Source organism: Trachinotus anak, unplaced genomic scaffold, assembly GCF_046630095.1.
Source record: "Trachinotus anak isolate AG129_WGS33_773 ecotype Australia unplaced genomic scaffold, CSIRO_AGI_Tana_v1 ptg000051l, whole genome shotgun sequence".
Taxonomy (NCBI): domain Eukaryota; kingdom Metazoa; phylum Chordata; class Actinopteri; order Carangiformes; family Carangidae; genus Trachinotus; species Trachinotus anak.
This window is the reverse complement of record NW_027273902.1, coordinates 310,001-327,002: the sequence shown is the minus strand read 5'-3', so window position 1 is coordinate 327,002 and position 17,002 is coordinate 310,001. Positions and strand designations below refer to the sequence as shown.

At 43.1% G+C, this 17,002-nt stretch overlaps 1 protein-coding gene across 10 annotated transcripts in view; it reads left to right on the top strand.

The window, feature by feature from the left end:
• myt1b (myelin transcription factor 1b) overlaps positions 1–17,002 on the top strand; it is a 107,281-nt gene that overhangs the window by 44,033 nt on the left and 46,246 nt on the right. For 8 of the 10 annotated variants that reach the window (XM_071473383.1, XM_071473389.1, XM_071473386.1 and 5 more), the window contains one exon: positions 14,676–14,735. The exons of 1 other annotated variant lie outside the window; for it this stretch is intronic. In XM_071473383.1, coding sequence (XP_071329484.1) covers positions 14,676–14,735 — 60 coding nt within the window. Of the gene's footprint in view, positions 1–14,675; positions 14,736–14,910; positions 15,258–17,002 lie in introns of those variants that run through there. One more of the 10 variants, XM_071473390.1, reaches the window with a different exon arrangement.

Sequence of the window (17,002 nt, the reverse complement as noted above, 5' to 3'; positions counted from 1 at the left end):
AAAATCAGCAACAGTTTCTGATCCTGACAGGTTTAGTTCAGCAGGATCATCTTCACTAACAACTCCACTGATGTTTGAAGCCTAAATACAACCAGCAGCAGTAAGAAGCTCATGTTAGGCTCTAAACCAACGACACCACGGTCACATGACTTCACCATCACCACCACTAACCTTCAGCCTGTAGTCTGATTCAGCTCTGAGCTCTTCTACAGAAGCCTTTCCTCTGACAGAGTTAGTGACAGTTTGTAGAAACACAGCGAGGCTGTAAAGGTGGACTGGTGAGGAGATCAGTTTTTATGTTAAACACAGACCTGATTTCAGTCATCAAGCAGAAACACATTCAGAAAACACAGAGACTCAGAGCAGAGCTAAAACTAATTGTGTCAGTTCAAGTCACGACAGTGTGACAATTAGAAAATGTGGACAATACCAGGACCCTGAAAATTAAGCAACTAAATAGAATTCAGCCATCATTCATTACACCTGTACTTGTCCTACTAAGGATGTCAACATCTCTCAGTCAGAAAGTTCAGGTCAAACACCTGAAGTTGGATTTCCAGCTTGGAGAGCCGGAAGAACCTCATTGGCCCTGACCTTAAAATCTAAGATGGCTGCTGCACACTTCAACAGAAATGAAAGCTGTAAGACTTCTGTTCTTCTTCTATATGTGGCCATGGTGCTACGGTGTGTTTGTGTGTGTGTGTGTGTGTGTGTGTGTGTGTGTGTGTGTGTGTGTGTGTGTGTGCAGACTACCCAGCTCTGACTGAGGCAGAAGGAGCACAGCATGAGATTCAGGTGTGTTATGTTATTCGCGGCTAACATAGCCAGGAGCCTCTGTTGTCAGGCAGAGATGAGGAGCTGCGGAGGTCTTTTTAACTCCACACCTCCTGATCTTTCACTGCTGACTCAAGTGACATCACTCGAGGACCTGTATCAGACTCCACATGGCTCCCTCTGGAGACGTTAAAGGCTTTATACAGCTTCAGAGGAGCTCCCCAGCACCTGGAAACACACTTCATGGTGTAAAATCAGTGGAGCTCTCCTTTAATGTTTTCAGCCCGTACACTCAGTGTGATCAGAGATGTAGTGGTTGATCTGTCTTTCTACTTTATCTCAATCTTTCTTCCACACATTTAAATATCAGAGAACGAAATATTTGTTGAGACAATGACTCGTCTCGACACAGATCCTGAATCCTGCCTGTTCTCCGTCCCTCTCATGTCGCCAGGATCATGACTCATTACTTTGTGTTTGTGTTAGTGCAGTGTTGCTCCCTCAGTTTGGCAGCAGACCGGTTGTGTTTGTGCCATCCTCTTAGCGGGGGTGTGATGTCATATCACAGTGCCATGTTCTGCTGCCACAATGATGCATCTGCTGTTGATCTTGGTTTAACTAAGGAGTGCTTTGCCAAGTCAGGCCTGAATTAACGGGATCATCACCATCAACGATCATGGGGAGAGAATATTTGCACAACACTGTTGTCAGGTAAAAATCTCTTATGTGCTATTTTCAGCCTTGAGCTTGACCACAGTGGATATTTAAACCTCTCATCAACCTGACAACCAGAGCATCTTATCCTGACAGAAGTCACCAAAGTTTGACTGAAGAACTCCGGCATTTAGTTTCTATCACTGATCTTTACTGATTTCGAACCTTATACATCACTTTTCCAGAGTCTCTTTTCCAGCCTCTCACCATGATCTGACAGCCATCAGCATCTATGACAACAATCATTTTACAAAATGATAATAAGTAAATTATTTAAACATATTAATGTATTAGGGTGTCTTGGTGGCTCACCTAGTGGAGTGCATACCATTCAGGCTCCGTCCTTACTGCTGTGGCCCAGGTTTGAATCTGACTCAGGCCCTTTGCTTGCAAGTCATCCCCTCTCTCTCGTCCCTCACTTTCCTGCCTCACTGTCATATTAACTAAAGAAAAAACAAAACATTTAAACATAAACCAACATGTTTATGTGCCTCACAGTGAAAGTGTCACTAAACTCACAACAAGAGACACAAGAGCAAACAAAAACCAGCATTGCTGTTGAGCACATCCCTGCAGTGCTAATGTGGGCTGTGTTGTTTTGCTGACAACACATTCACAATATTGGTAACAGGAAGTTAGCTAATGTTAGCATGCATGTTATCATGCTACTGTAGCCGTCACTAATGAAACAGACATTAACATTATGAAGCATCAAGTCACTGACACATGAGGAGAGGAAAACCGGTTCTGAGTCCAGCTGGAGCCTTTAGCAGCTCGTAGGGTTCTCCACCTCAGGACAGACAGACCAGGACTGGCTCCACGGTCGGACTGGGAGAGAGATTCAGGACTGGACTGATCCACTGGGACTGACCACACCGTCTCTGTACATAGAAAATAGTTGTTTGCTGCTGTTTTATTGTTTAAAATGTAATTTACAGAATTAGGTTAAGAATCAGGTTTTGATTAAAAAAAAAGTGAGAAATGACTTGTTTTATGTGTTTTACTGTGTATTTGAGCATTTCACTCGCTCTGCAAGAACAAATATCATTGATCCAAATATTCAAAGATGAACTACCAACACTCTGTCACTGTCCAGCAGAAAGACGTTTTGCTTATAAAAACAGATAGAGGTCAACCAACCTCCTGTCATGAGTTCGTAGGGACAGTGGTTTTGGAATAAGAACAAGAAAACATATTTCTGGGAGAACAGGAATTTCTCTGTGGCTGGTGTTGGAAACTGTGTCAGATTTTCCTCTCCAGAAGTTCTCTAGGTGTTCACACCTCCACCTTTCTCTGTTCTACATGTTATACAGCTGTCAGGGATATTAGGATTGAATTGTTGTGTTTCAGGAGATGATACTTGTGCTGCATTTTTCACATTTTATTTGATGGTGTTTGATCTGCAGATGTATAAAACTCATTCACCATCTTCATACTCCCTCTCTGAGCTCAGGGCTGAGGTAAAGTTGTGGGGTCGTACACAGGCAGAATGCATAGCACCCTCGCACCTCTGTTGTCTTTCATCCTGTCAGTCACTTCATTCAGACAATTTCTCATTCAATCCTGACTTCACAGTGAGGAGATATAAAAGCTTCAGCCCGGCTGACATTTTGAAACATGCAAACAGCTGATGATATTCTTGTGATCTCTCCAGCAACAAACGCACAACACGGAGACGAGGCTGTGAATGAAAGTGGATCAGCCTGCAGCTGGTGAGCAGGTTCCTCTGCAGCGTGCTGGTTAGTGTCGAGCGTTTCTCCACTGATGTTTTTGAATGCATGAATTATATATGAAGAGAAATTCTTAAAGGCAAACACTCAGTGGAAAATGTTCTTACATCTCTCCTCTATCACACCTGTCAGACTTCACTTTGACTACAACTTCAGCTTCCTTTGGTTGTATTTTCTACAAACAATAACACAATAACACCAAACTGCAGGAGTGTCGCTCAGTGAACAACCACACTGAACATCAGGGAACCAGTCACAGAGTGAGAATATGTTTAAATCTCTACACTGATTTTTTTCAGTTTGGCTGATTGGTTTATGTTCACAATATCATCACTGTGGAGTTAGCTAACTCTTTAGCATTGCACATATTATTAACTGAGCCTTTGCTAAGCCCCGCCCCCTCACTGCTACACCTGTCAAGTTTTTGGCTGAACTGCAGCAGCAGGGCTCAGGCCTATAGTCATGAATGTCTGTGACTGACTGACTGAGTGATCAAATTCCACCATTGGTCAGGTGAATGCCATGTGACTGAGCTGGAGTTCTCTCATTGGCTGTTGCTCTTTCAACAGTTTCTATCAGGAGCGTCTGCAGCTGCAGTGTCACCAACTTAGTGTGTTTGTCACAAGATTTAGAGGCTTTTTCTCCCCAAAAGTGGTAAATCTGTCAACTTTTTGTTCAAACCCTGGTTACTGACCGTCAGTCAGCAGTTCTGCTCTCTGTTGTAAAGTAAAAAACTGACTTCACATTTTTAAACAACATCTGTTGATTTTTTTGGTCTGAATTGGTCTGAAACTGTCAGATTGCAGCAGCTGTTTATACTTTTATTGTTTCCAGCTGATTCATATGAAAATCAGAACCATACATGAATTTGATTTGCTAATTAAGCAACGTGTAACGACTGAGGCTAAACCAACATGTCCCGGTAGAACCAGCTGAACCCATAATGTTACTGCACATGAAGAAGGAAAAGGTAAAATCACAGTTATTTCTGTCTAAAATAACATTGTTGAAATTTAGATTCATGTTGTATTGAAACAATACATTTCTATTTTCCATGAAAAAAAATTTCAGGGTTGAAACTGATGAGTTTAACAAAATCTGTGAGCTGTGTTACAGCTGAGTGAAAATATTTTTTCTGACATAACCCCTCATAAACATGTAGTCAGCTGATCACTCTAATGTGTGATGAGCCTTGAGCCATGAACACACACTGAAGTTTATTTAACTCAACACCACATACACATTCCTGCTGCCACAAATAATCACTAAAACACTAAATGAGTATTAATGCACCACTAAAAATAGTCCCCACAAATGTATTATTTCCCCTGTTTGAGTGAGGATTAGTGAAAAACAACAGCTCCCAGGAACCTTTACTGAACCTTTTTCAAAAACTAAACTACATGTGTATGAGCTTTTTTTAAAGATTTTATCTTCAGTAGGAACCAGTGAGCTTGAAACTGAGCATCACAGGGATGTCGACACAAACTAAGTTGTGGCTGAGTTTGTTCTTCTCACAGGGTTTAAATGCTATAAGAAAAATATAGAACGAGGCTTGAAGGCCAGCAGTGAGCAGGAACTTGACAGTGACATGATGGAGGACACTGTCACGCTGTGACACCACACCGAGCAGATGTGCATCACCTGAAGTTGTGTGTGACACTGAAACATGTTGCTGTGCTGTAAAAGCCAGAAACACATCTGTCCTCCTGCAAACCTGCAGACCACTGAAGAAGACTCCCACAGGCACCTATAGTGTGTAATGTCACAGGATTGTGAAAACATGTCAGTTCAGTGTGTTGTCCAGATGCAGTTTCTCTATAGTTCTGCACATATCTGTATTTGTGTATTTGTGTGTGTCAATGTTGTGTGTACCGTGGTGTTTTGCGTGTGAATGCTACAAGTGCTCTGTCATATTGCTTTTGTGTCTCTCCCTGGGGTGTCTGTGTGTATATATGTTTTTTGTATGAGTGTGTGTTTGTGTTTGTGTATAAGTGACTCTGTAGCTGCAATTTGTGTGTGTCCATGAAATTTAAATCTGTGTGTTTTCATTTCTCCCTCTGTGTGTTATTGTTTATTTATTTGTGATTACACATCAGTGATGTGTGTTTGCATGAATGTGTACATCCTAAGTGTTTGTGCACTAAACTCTTCATGCACATGTATGTTGTAAGTGTTGTGGGTATGTGTGTGTTAGTCTTGATGTGTATCTGTACTCTGTGCGGTGTTTATCTTGCCCATCTTGTTGATGGTTCAGAGGAGGATCCAGTGCTGCTGGCTGTTTCTCTGTCAGTTCTTCCACATGCAGCCGCCACCCCTATTAACACTTCCATTAATACTAGATCACAGATGGAAATCATCCTCTCACCCCACAGATGCTTTTAGAGTCTGATGAGCGTTTTTATTCAGCTCCCAGGGAGAGAGGAGCAGCAGAACAACTGCTTTTTATTGACAGCAGAGAAAAGTCTGATTTCTGCTTTCTCTCCATTCTTTGTCCTCTCACTTCTTCTTCAACACACATGTTCGGTTCAGTTTAAATAGGACTGAAGGGAAAGAAAGATGGTGGTTTGGTTGACAATGAAGGAAAAAACTGTGGAGGCTTTAGGAGGAGAAAACAAGTATATTTGTCTCATTTGCATTCAGGCCTTTCAGCTCCTCAAACTTTCAATCTCTCCAGTTGCGATCCCCACGCGCGTACTTGACAGACAAGAGACGAGCTGCATGGAATACCAAGTGGCTCTGCATGTCCATATTAACACGCAACATATAGCCGGGTATATGCACACACACACACACACACATGCACACACATGCACAAACACACGGGTGCACACCAGCACTTAGACGCAATCACACACTTACACGCACATACATCCTGATTCCATTACCCGGCTGCTTGTCACTCACAAACACACGTATTAACATTCATGCTCACACATACCTCCCCTCTCAGATAATCACTGGAATGCACAAACATACATGCGTTCACACATAAACAGATGCAAATTCCCCTTCAATCTCTCAAAGGCACACAGATATCACAAACATAAACTATTCAAACATGAGGTAAAGGCAGACACACACACACACAAACACACATATCTAAAGCCTGTGCTTGCAAAAGGGGACACACACAGTGTGACTGTACTGGATGGTTCAAACACATTCACACAAACAGAGACACACATTGTGCTAAATGATTTGTTTCCTCTTCCTCCTCCCTGATGCTTATGAATAATATAAGATTCTCAGGGGAACTTTTTGCTTCACATAAATAAGAATTTAGATAGAAAACTGCATTATTAATCTGTGGCTTCTGATCCGACTTCTCCTGTAAAGAATTCATACACAGTCACAAGTTTGCTACCGCACAGAAACTGAGGCCTGAAGGGCCGAAGAGTTATGAGGCAGCGGGTTTTCAGTGCTGGGGACTGGACCCAGAGGTGGACACAGCTGACTGGGGACACTGGTGACCTCAGCTACAGGAAGTGTTGTGAATGTATCCATTCACATGTTTAACATTTTAACCACAGAAATAAATATGAGCCCCGCTGTGGTGTTCCTGCAGATGACTTTGAAAAAGTCCATCATATCATATCATATATAATTTAATATATCATATTCAGTTAATTAATATAGGACCACATTCAGACTGCAGATTTACAGAACTATTAAACTGAAAATTAAACAATAAAAACATGAACATATTAACCATTTTTCTTAAAAATTACAATAAGGTTCTATTCCAATTGTCCAAAGAGAAACAAACAGATTAAGGAGGCTGCAGATATTTAATGGTGCAGGTGAGGCTGCTGTGTTTCTGTCTGCTCTGCCAAAACTCCAGCGTCTTGTGTTACTATGACAACCGCCAACCATGAGTGGTGACATCATTAGCTGAGCCATAACTGTTAATTAAACAGAGTTTATAATTCACTGATTAAACCGTTTTTATGATATGTTTAAAAACACAACATAAAAATAAACTTTGAGTAAATTTCCCATTTCATTTTATTTAATGTGGTGAAACTTTATTAAGAACAGTAAATGAACAACAGTGTGATGAGTCCTGCAGCAGCTGCGTGGTCCTCACTCTGCTGCAGATTGTGATTCTTCTCTGCTGAGCTGAACAACAACAACTCGTTTAATCGTCTCACTGATGTTAAATAGAAAAGGTTCAGATTTCTAAACAGGAAGTGGAGCCTGACGTGGTCTCTGCTGGTGTCGTCCATCCACCTCCAGGTTGACGTGTTGTAAAGAGTGGTTATCTGAGTGACCGGAGCCTTTCTGTCAGCTCACACCTGTCTGTCCATTCTCCTCTGACCTCTGACCTCTGACCTCTCTCATCAACACAGAGCTGCTGCTCACTGATGCTTCTGTTGTAAAAACTCAGAAACTGTTAGAATCCAGTTTCAGAAACTCTCGGACCAGTGTCTGACACCAACAGCCACTCTGATGAATGTTACCTGAAGCTCCTCACCTGGATCTGCAGGGCACTGCTGCCACATGATTGGCCAATGGACTAAGCAGGCATACAGGTGTCCTGCTTTGCTCTGTTGCTGAGTAAAATGTCTTTCTGTCCTTTGTTTGTTGGATCATTGTGAGTGAGAAATGAAGGGAGCCCTTCCTCCTCTCCAGGTCTGTGTGGCCTTGGCCCTCAGGGGCCACTATAAAGAACATGTCAGAGAAGGAGACCATCTCCATTTATATGTCTCATGTGAGTGCTGCCACACTTTTACGACTGACATTCATAAAACTATACAGCCTTCATATGTGTGGAAACACACATCCACCAGAGACAGACACACACTGGCTGCACATATGAACATGTGATGTTCTACAGCTTCATCTGAAACACACACTCGTGAAGGCCGCAGCTGCTTCTTTCATCAAAGTTTACTTTGTCAAACTTTCCTGTTTTTAATTAATTGGCTTCATTCTTGTTGAATTTTCACTAAAAACAATGTTACTGTGTAACATTGACAGGATGTAACTTTGACAGGATGTAACATGGACAGGATGTAGCAGTGACAGGATGTAACTTTGACAGGATGTAACATTGACAGGATGTAACAGTGACAGGATGTAACATTGACAGGATGTAACTGTGACAGGATGTAACATGGACAGGATGTAACTTTGACAGGATGTAACAGTGACAGGATGTAACATTGACAGGATGTAACTGTGACAGGATGTAACATGGACAGGATGTAACTTTGACAGGATGTAACATGGACAGGATGTAACTTTGACAGGATGTAACAGTGACAGGATCTAACTGTGTGACAGGATGTAACACTGTGACAGGATGTAGCAGTGACAGGATGTAACAGTGACAGGATGTAACTGTGTAACAGGATGTAACACTGTGACAGGATGTAACACTGTGACAGGATGTAACAGTGACAGGATGTAACATGGACAGGATGTAACTGTGTGACAGGATGTAACATTGACAGGATGTAACATGGACAGGATGTAACAGTGACAGGATGTAGCAGTGACAGGATGTAACACTGTGACAGGATGTAACATTGACATGGACAGGATGTAACTGTGACAGGAAGTAACACTGTGACAGGATGTAGCAGTGACAGGTTGTAACTGTGACAGGATGTAACACTGTGACAGGATGTAACAGTGACAGGATGTAACTGTGACAGGATGTAACACTGTGACAGGATGTAGCAGTGACAGGATGTAGCAGTGACAGGATGTAACACTGTGACAGGATGTAACATTGACATGGACAGGATGTAACTGTGACAGGAAGTAACACTGTGACAGGATGTAGCAGTGACAGGTTGTAACTGTGACAGGATGTAACACTGTGACAGGATGTAACACTGTGACAGGATGTAACAGTGACAGGATGTAACTGTGACAGGATGTAACACTGTGACAGGATGTAGCAGTGACAGGATGTAACTTTGACAGGATGTAACAGTGACAGGATGTAACACTGTGACAGGATGTAACGTGGACAGGATATAACAGTGACAGGATGTAACAGTGACAGGATGTAACATGGACAGGATGTAACATGGACAGGATGTAACACTGTGACAGGATGTAACAGTGACAGGATGTAACATGGACAGGATGTAACATGGACAGGATGTAACAGTGACAGGATGTAACTGCGACACCTCAGTGACACTGACCAGGTCTGTGTATAACCTGGTGGTGAGAGATCAAAACCTCCCCTAATATCCTCCAGAGTTCAACTGAAGTTAAACCACGTGGTCATCTTTCAAAGTTACAGTGTTTCAGTACAAACTTCTCTTTATGTTGCTGTGACATCCCTCCACTGTTGGCCCTGTGTGGCCCCCGTGTGGCCCCCGTGTGGCCCCTGTTATTAGTAATGTGTGCAGGAATAAAGGACTTTGATTGTTATGTGTAGTTTCTCCTTCCCTCAGACCCAGAGACTATTTCATCAGCATCTTGTTTGTACAAAGTATTAAACGTGTGTGTGTTTACATATCTGCAGTTCCACACAGTGTGCTTCTGTGTGTGGGGGTGGGGGTGGGGGGGTGCTCACAGACAGTAGTGTTCCTTGTTAAGAGACACAAAGCCCTCGGCAGGTGCTCCCTCCCTGTCTTTGTCTCTTGTGCTCTCTGCTGTTTATTTGTTCAACTCGTAGAGGAGTCTCCCACCCCCCCATCACCCCACCCCCCCTCCAGGGAAAACAAAGAGCAGACGCACAAAGACCGTCCTGCCTCTGCATCCTGGCAGCAACAAAGCCAGGCTACACATGTCAGGCACGGCCTGGCATGGAATGGCAGGTGTTCCATGGACGGGAAAAGTGGAAGCCAACTTTTCTCCCATTTCTTCTTCTTCTTCTTCTTCTTCTTGTCTTGAAGTCAGAGGGCAGAGCTGAAATCTTTAACTCACACTGACAGATGAGTCAAAGAATGTGCGAGCATGTACGCAGACATCACTGTGCAGATGTTGGTAGCTGTCGAGCTGAGAGGTCCGACTTTTTAAATCTACCTGGAGCCGATTGTTCCCGTCACTGCTGTTTACATGAAAGGAGGATGATGAGATTTCCTGCTGCATATTTTCTTAAGTTTTCTTTCAAGAATGAAAATCTGGAATTTAGTATGTTTGCCATCAGTCGATCTCAGTTTCATCAGCGTGGTTGTTTTATATGATTCACTCATGTCTTCTCTGTTCTGGTTTGATTTACTTTTAATTTCATTCATCTGACAGTTTGTATCTCAGGTTTGTGCAGAGTGAAGACTGTGACACCACAGCTGCTGAGCTCAGAAAGTTTCTCTGCTCTCAGCTTCAGTCTTAGTTTCTCACCTGGACGTTACAGCTTCATGTTGAACTGGTTTAGAAGGAAACTGTTGTTCAGCATCTTACAGAGACTGAAGTGGACTTCACAGTGGAGCAGAGACATCTTGAGTCCAGTGGTTAAACTTCTGAAATGAAGAAGGAAATGTGATGTTCAGTCATCCCTGTTCACACACAGTTATAGAAACATCATCATAGATTTTTTAGGGACTCACATTCCTCACTTTGCTGAACATGAGAGTGAGTTGTGTGAGAAATGTTTTATCTTCACTTTGAGCAACATTACATCATACAGACCTGTGAAATCTTTTATCCACCATCAAACCTCAGTTTAACTCTGGTTTCGTCTAAACTGTGAATTTGTTTTGTAACTAAAACACCTCAGTTAATGAGACAATTTGACCTTCAGTGATTTAACACATGGAGCTGAATGATATTCCTGGAATTAGCACCTTGTCAATATGGACCAATACACCCAGGATCAATACTTTGTCAATATTTGTTTTTCTGGCTTTGCATTTGTGTGTGTGTGTGTGTGTGTGTGTGTGTGTGTGTGTGTGTGTGTGGAGAGAGGGCTGCCTGCCAGCTGTGCAATCTGTTCAGTAATCTCAGGTCTGGTCTGTACACACACTCCACAATCTGCTCTGGTGAAACTGGCCCTACTTACACACACAGACACACACACACACACACATGCAAAGCCAGAAAAACATCCTTAATCCTGAACTCAACTTTAGGACCTAAAATTAACTTCTTTTAAAAAAAGGTTGGACTGATTGACCTTCACCATCCACACCTGTGAGGTGAGATGTGTGTGTGTGTTTGTGTGTGTGTGTGCGTGTGTGAGATCTGTGAGTGTGTGTGTTCAGGTTGGAGGTGAGTGAACACATGAATGCACATGTCTCAGGTTGTGATTCAGCCTGGACTCCTCAGTCTCTGGTTGTGAGCTCCGTCTCTCAAAGTATTCCTCAAGAATATTAAAATCACCGCTCGCCACGCACTGCTACTTCCCAGCAGCTAACCCACTCTCTTCCTGATTCACAATAACCCTTATCAGCCCAATTTCCCCTCTCTCTTCCCTCGCCCATTTTAACACGACGCCCTGTTTGTTGTTTAAATGGAAGGGAGAGAAAATTGGCCACTTTTGCCGTTCAGAAACTCCCGCAGCTGTCGGTAATCGCTACGTGTGTGTGTGTGTGTGTGTGTGTGCTGGTAATGTGCAGTTGCCACAGTAGGGGTGCGTGGGGCGGGGGCGTGGAGAGAGGGGTCATGGCGTGCGGCGGAGAAAGCACTATTAGGAGAAAATGATAGGCCTGTCCCTGAAACTCCATTACACACCAAACACTTAAAAGACTGGACCAGCTTCATTACAGGGCAACATGAATCATGCAGCACTCACACAAGCAACTGGCCTCTCTCTCTCTCTCTCTCTCTCTCTGAATCCCACTCTCTCCCACAGCACAGCCTTCTGTTTAAACTGGAGGACTGCCAGGATGGAGGGATGGAGGAGGGAGGAGGGAAGGAGGGAGCAGAATAAAGAGGAGCAGAGGAGGCTTCAGTGTTGCTGAGGGCCAGGCCTGTTCGCCTCAGGTCTGACAAACAGGAGGAGAGGAGAGAGGAGAAGGGGAGAGGTGAACAGAGAGGGGGGAGGGGACGAGGGGGAGAGGAGAGGAAACAAGAGGAGGAGAGGAAACGAGGAGGAGAGGAGATGGGAGGAAATAAGAGAGGAGTGACTTGCTGGGACTTGCTGTTGTCTGTGATCGAAGAAAGGATGGAAGTGTGACTTCAAGTGATCTGTGTGTATGTGTGTGTGTGTGTGTGTGTGTGCGCCCTGACACTCGCCTGTGCTTCCATCTTTGTGCGTCTGTGTGATTGTACACACTTGTGTGAGGACAGCTTGTTAGCATTTGTGTATGTTGGTAATGGGCATTTGTGTAGTGGGAGTGTGGGAGTGTGTGTCTGTGTGCGTGGGCATAGTGAGCATGTGTTTCTACTCGTGTGTGTGTGTGTGTGTGAGAAGCACCATTTGTTTTTTTGTTCTGTGTGTGTGTATGTGTGTGTGTGTGTGTGTGTCGCAGCATGTTGCCAGAGGGCCAGGGCAGTGAGCCAGACCCAGGGCTCAGCATGACAGTGCGTCCTGATCTGTGTTGTGACTGCCTCAATTACCCATCAGCCCGACAGAGGGACGGGGACAGTGTCTCTGTGCAGACGGCGAGGCCTGAGCTTTGTGTCTTTTATCTCCTGTGAACTGATGTGGTCCAGCTCTCTGAGCGTGTTCTTGTGTTCTCATTTCACAGAACCTTGTGTAAAAACCTTCTGTCTCCTCTTCATAGTTTCTGTCACAGTGAAACAACAAAAACAGATTCAGATTTTCTGTCTGTCCCTCACACAGTGAGTGGGTAGTTTGTGCACATATTGTTATTATAACACACAATCAGTCATTCAAACTTTATTTGTTTAGCAGTTTTCATACAGGTCAGTGGAGTTTTAACTGCTTCACAGACCGATGAAGAAATCTGACAATCAGATACAATGAAAGAGATTTTAAAGATATAATAACACGAACAAGAAAAAACAACCATATAAGATTATTAATAATAAAATAACATACAACAATTTAAAACAAGGATACAATAAAATAAGTGACTAAAATAAAGTGACTAATGAATAAAAACCATAATTAATTAAAAGTCAGACTGATGAGGAAAGTTTTTCAGAGATTTCAGCTGCTCTGTAAAATATATGTTTTCATATTTTACACTGAGAGTGAAATGAATTGAGCAATGAAATCATTAAGAACAGAAACACTGAAATAATAAAGTTACAGAAATAATTAAACACTAAATAAAAAGCCAGATGGGTTTTTAGTCTGTATTTGAAAATATGAATATTTTCTCCTGGTTCATAAATGAAAGGCAGGCAGATGAGAGACCTCGTCCACTGACAACCAGTGTAAAGACCTCACACAGGTGGAGGAGTCAGAGTCTGGATGTTGTCTTCCAGCAGCAGATGATGTGTTTACAGGTGGAGCTTGACTCATGAGAAAGTGTCAGTACAGGATGTGGTAGGTGATTTAGATTCAGGCCTCGCGTCAGATCACTGGATGCTAACGGCTAACGGCTTACAGATTCCCTTCTTGGGATATTCAGCATTTTCTACCAATGATTATGATTCATGAAATTTATGCTGTTGGTCCAGTCTGCTCTTTTATGTGTATGTTCAGTTTTCAAGTTGTACCACAGTGTGGTGAACAGTGTTTTGTTCCATCCTGGTGGCTGATATTTTTTTACTTTATTTAATTTTACTGAACATGTGCAGTATTTATTATTGGTCCAAGCAGCAAATGCTGCTGGGATTGTGTTATTGTTTTTGTTCACATTATTATTCTTTGTCATGTTTCTCTGCTCAAAGTGTCCGTGCAGCTGGTAGGTTTGCAAATTCCTCCCACTACTCAGACACAAAAAAATGACACTAATTGTCTGGAGGCGCTATAATAACAAAATGTACGTTCTTGTAATTTTCTTAAACAGTTTTGGTTCAAGGCAAAATAGTTTTGTCTTTCTAATCTCCTCAATCATCTGCATCTTTGCTCAAATGCTCCTCTCCTCTAAAAATCTCTACTTTTCAAATATAAACCAACAATGCACAACTTTTCCTTTTTTGTTCAGTGTTGGATTCAAAGTCACCAAAATATTTGACAATACTCTGATATCAGTGGAAGGATGTGTGATTTTTTTTCAGGACTTTCACACCAACATTTTGACAAGTTTGAAGGTTGAACAGACAAAAACACCCCAGTTTTGCAGAAGTGATGTCACAGTATCAACTTGTGTGAAGACATATTTAGCAGCTGGTTCCCCAGTGGTGCCGTCAGTAAGTCGCCTTCTCCGGGGTTACTGAGGTCAGGGGTTCAAAACCACACATGACCAAACTCCTACTTCAATAGCAGTTCATGAATATGGTATCGAAACGCACACAAGCTGCCTGGACCCAGATAAATGCCACTTGCAGCTATTTGTGAATGAATTTTGAAGGTGAACATTTTGCTTTACTTACTTTAAAAAAAACTTTCAATATTCTATTATTTTAAAAAATGGATGATAAATGGCTAAAATTTGACATTTTTATAAATTTGTCATTTTCACTTTCCATCCTCAGGAAACTGCCCAGAGCAGGAGGCCGGCACGCTGTCACTAATCTCACAGGTGTACGTCTCAGGTAGGAGAGCACAGGGAGGAGAGCGCAGCGTCTTGTTTGGTTTGTCCTCAGTGTGTCTGTAGAGTCGTGACGGCTCCCGAGCATTTGTGCTTCTTTTTGTCTCCCTGCATCACTTTTCATTCCATCGTCCCTCTTTCCCTCTCATCACCATGGACATTTGCGGCGCTGCCATTAGGACGAGGTGGTTTGACACTGAAGTGCTCGCTGCATGCCACAGTCACTCCGAGGAAAACTGAGGAGCTGGCCACACATGCAGTCATTCACCGGAGAGGGACCAGCTACATGTCTGAGATACGTGAGAGGCGGTAGATGTGAGATTATTAACATTTTTTTTATCTCGCCATGGAGCTGCACTATCTCAATGAAGGATTTGATGTTTTATTAATCTGCCTGAAACACAGCGTGTGCGTTTCTGTGCTGTATTATCAATGTCAACAGATGAGCAATGTGAGCGAGTAAAACAAGTGCGGGGCTGGAGAAACAGATAAAAGATGACAGCATCACGGAGCCATCTTGAGTTGGGTTAGTTGGTTACTATGGATACCATACATATGTGCTCCAGCTCTTGACACGCACACTCCTTCAGAGCCCGACCTTTTTCAGCCCCTCCTTCACTGTCATAACATCACTCACACCCGGCCCATTCTGAGCCACCTTCCACCAACATAATGACATTTGCATACAGATGTCTCACTTGTGCTGATAATGCATGCGACGTGTGTGTGTGTGTGTGTGTGTGTTTAGGGTGCGACTGTAATCAACTGACATCAGAGTGCAGGTTAGGGCTTGAAGGCGAAGCAGCATGTGCAACCTTGTGAAAAAAAAATCCTCATTACAATCATTATCACCATCATTATCACAAGTACGACAACTTCTTTGACCTGGAAAATAACACACACACACATACACACACACACACACACACACACACACACACACACACACACACACATACACACACAGTAATGCACTGTGAGAAGTGAGAGGTCGGGGGAAGGGAAAGAAAAAAGATGGAGTGATGGATGCATTGAGGATAAAAACTTCTTCTTCTTTGCTGGAACAAGTGCGCCTGGCAGACTGAAGTAAAGAGGGGATTGAGTTGAACTCGTCAGGCCCCGTTCCAAATCTGTGGCCCTGCCCCCACCCTCCTTCTTTCACTTCTTCTTCTCCTTCTTGTAGTGTTTTCTTCTCTTGCCTCATGAAACAAGCCACCTACACTTTAGGACATCTGCTAAGCTGATTTTCTGCAGCTTAGCAGCACCACAGTGGTATCAAAGAGATTAGGTGAAACAACATCCAACTCTGGCTTTGTGCTGTGTTTCAATAATGCAGCGCCGTGCGACCGTGCACATGTGTTTGTGCCTGTTCAGCCTCCAGTGCGCCCTTGCCTGCTTTGCACAAGCTTTGCTGTGCATGTGCGTGGGTGTGTGTATTATGCTCGGTGTTTCAGTGCCATAAGTCACAGAGCTGGTGTAATACAGTTGGATCTGGAGTGTGAGCGCTTCTTTGCGAACAAGGATTGAGAAAGCGTAACCGGAGAGCTGCTTCAGAGGATCTCAGCCTTTGTTTTCAAGCCAAGCCCATTATCACTGGAGAAAAATCATTTCCAGAAAATAAACTGTGGCTTGGCACTGCTGGAAATCCACTAAATGTTGGAGTTATTTTTGCCATGCGATGCCTAACAATCATATATTTGCACTTAATGTGTATTTATTCTTCTCACTTACTGCGTGTGCTTTTTTCTCTGCAGAGCACATGTCTTAATTTGTTTTTCCTCTGCCATACATTTGGTAATGAAAGGGTGCTTTATGAAGCGAAGTGACTATATCTTACTGCATTATGCATGCATGATGGCTAACGCTTAGTAACTATCCACACACGTAATTAAGTAGTGAAATGTAATAATGTCATTTATCCCTCTGGGTTTAGGGTTTGAATAATTGCTGCAGAGTCAGCCTACTGTGCATTATATTTGTGTGTGTGTGTGTGTGTGTGTGTGTGACCACGGCTGCATGCTTGCTTTTTTCTCCTTGTGTGTGTGAGAATGAGAGATCAAGAGAGGGAGTTCTCATTCAGTTTCTTTCTCTCCAACAGCTTTCACTTTTTTGTGCTCACTAACTAGAGAAAAAAAAGAGAGAGAGAGAGAGAGGAGAGAGGGAGGCTGGATGGGGGACGGGGTGGTAGGGTGAGGGTGGGGGTGGGGGGTGGGGGGTTTGAAAGAAGAAAAGAGAGCAAGCCAAAGAGCGTCGGGTGCTGTGTCAGTCTGA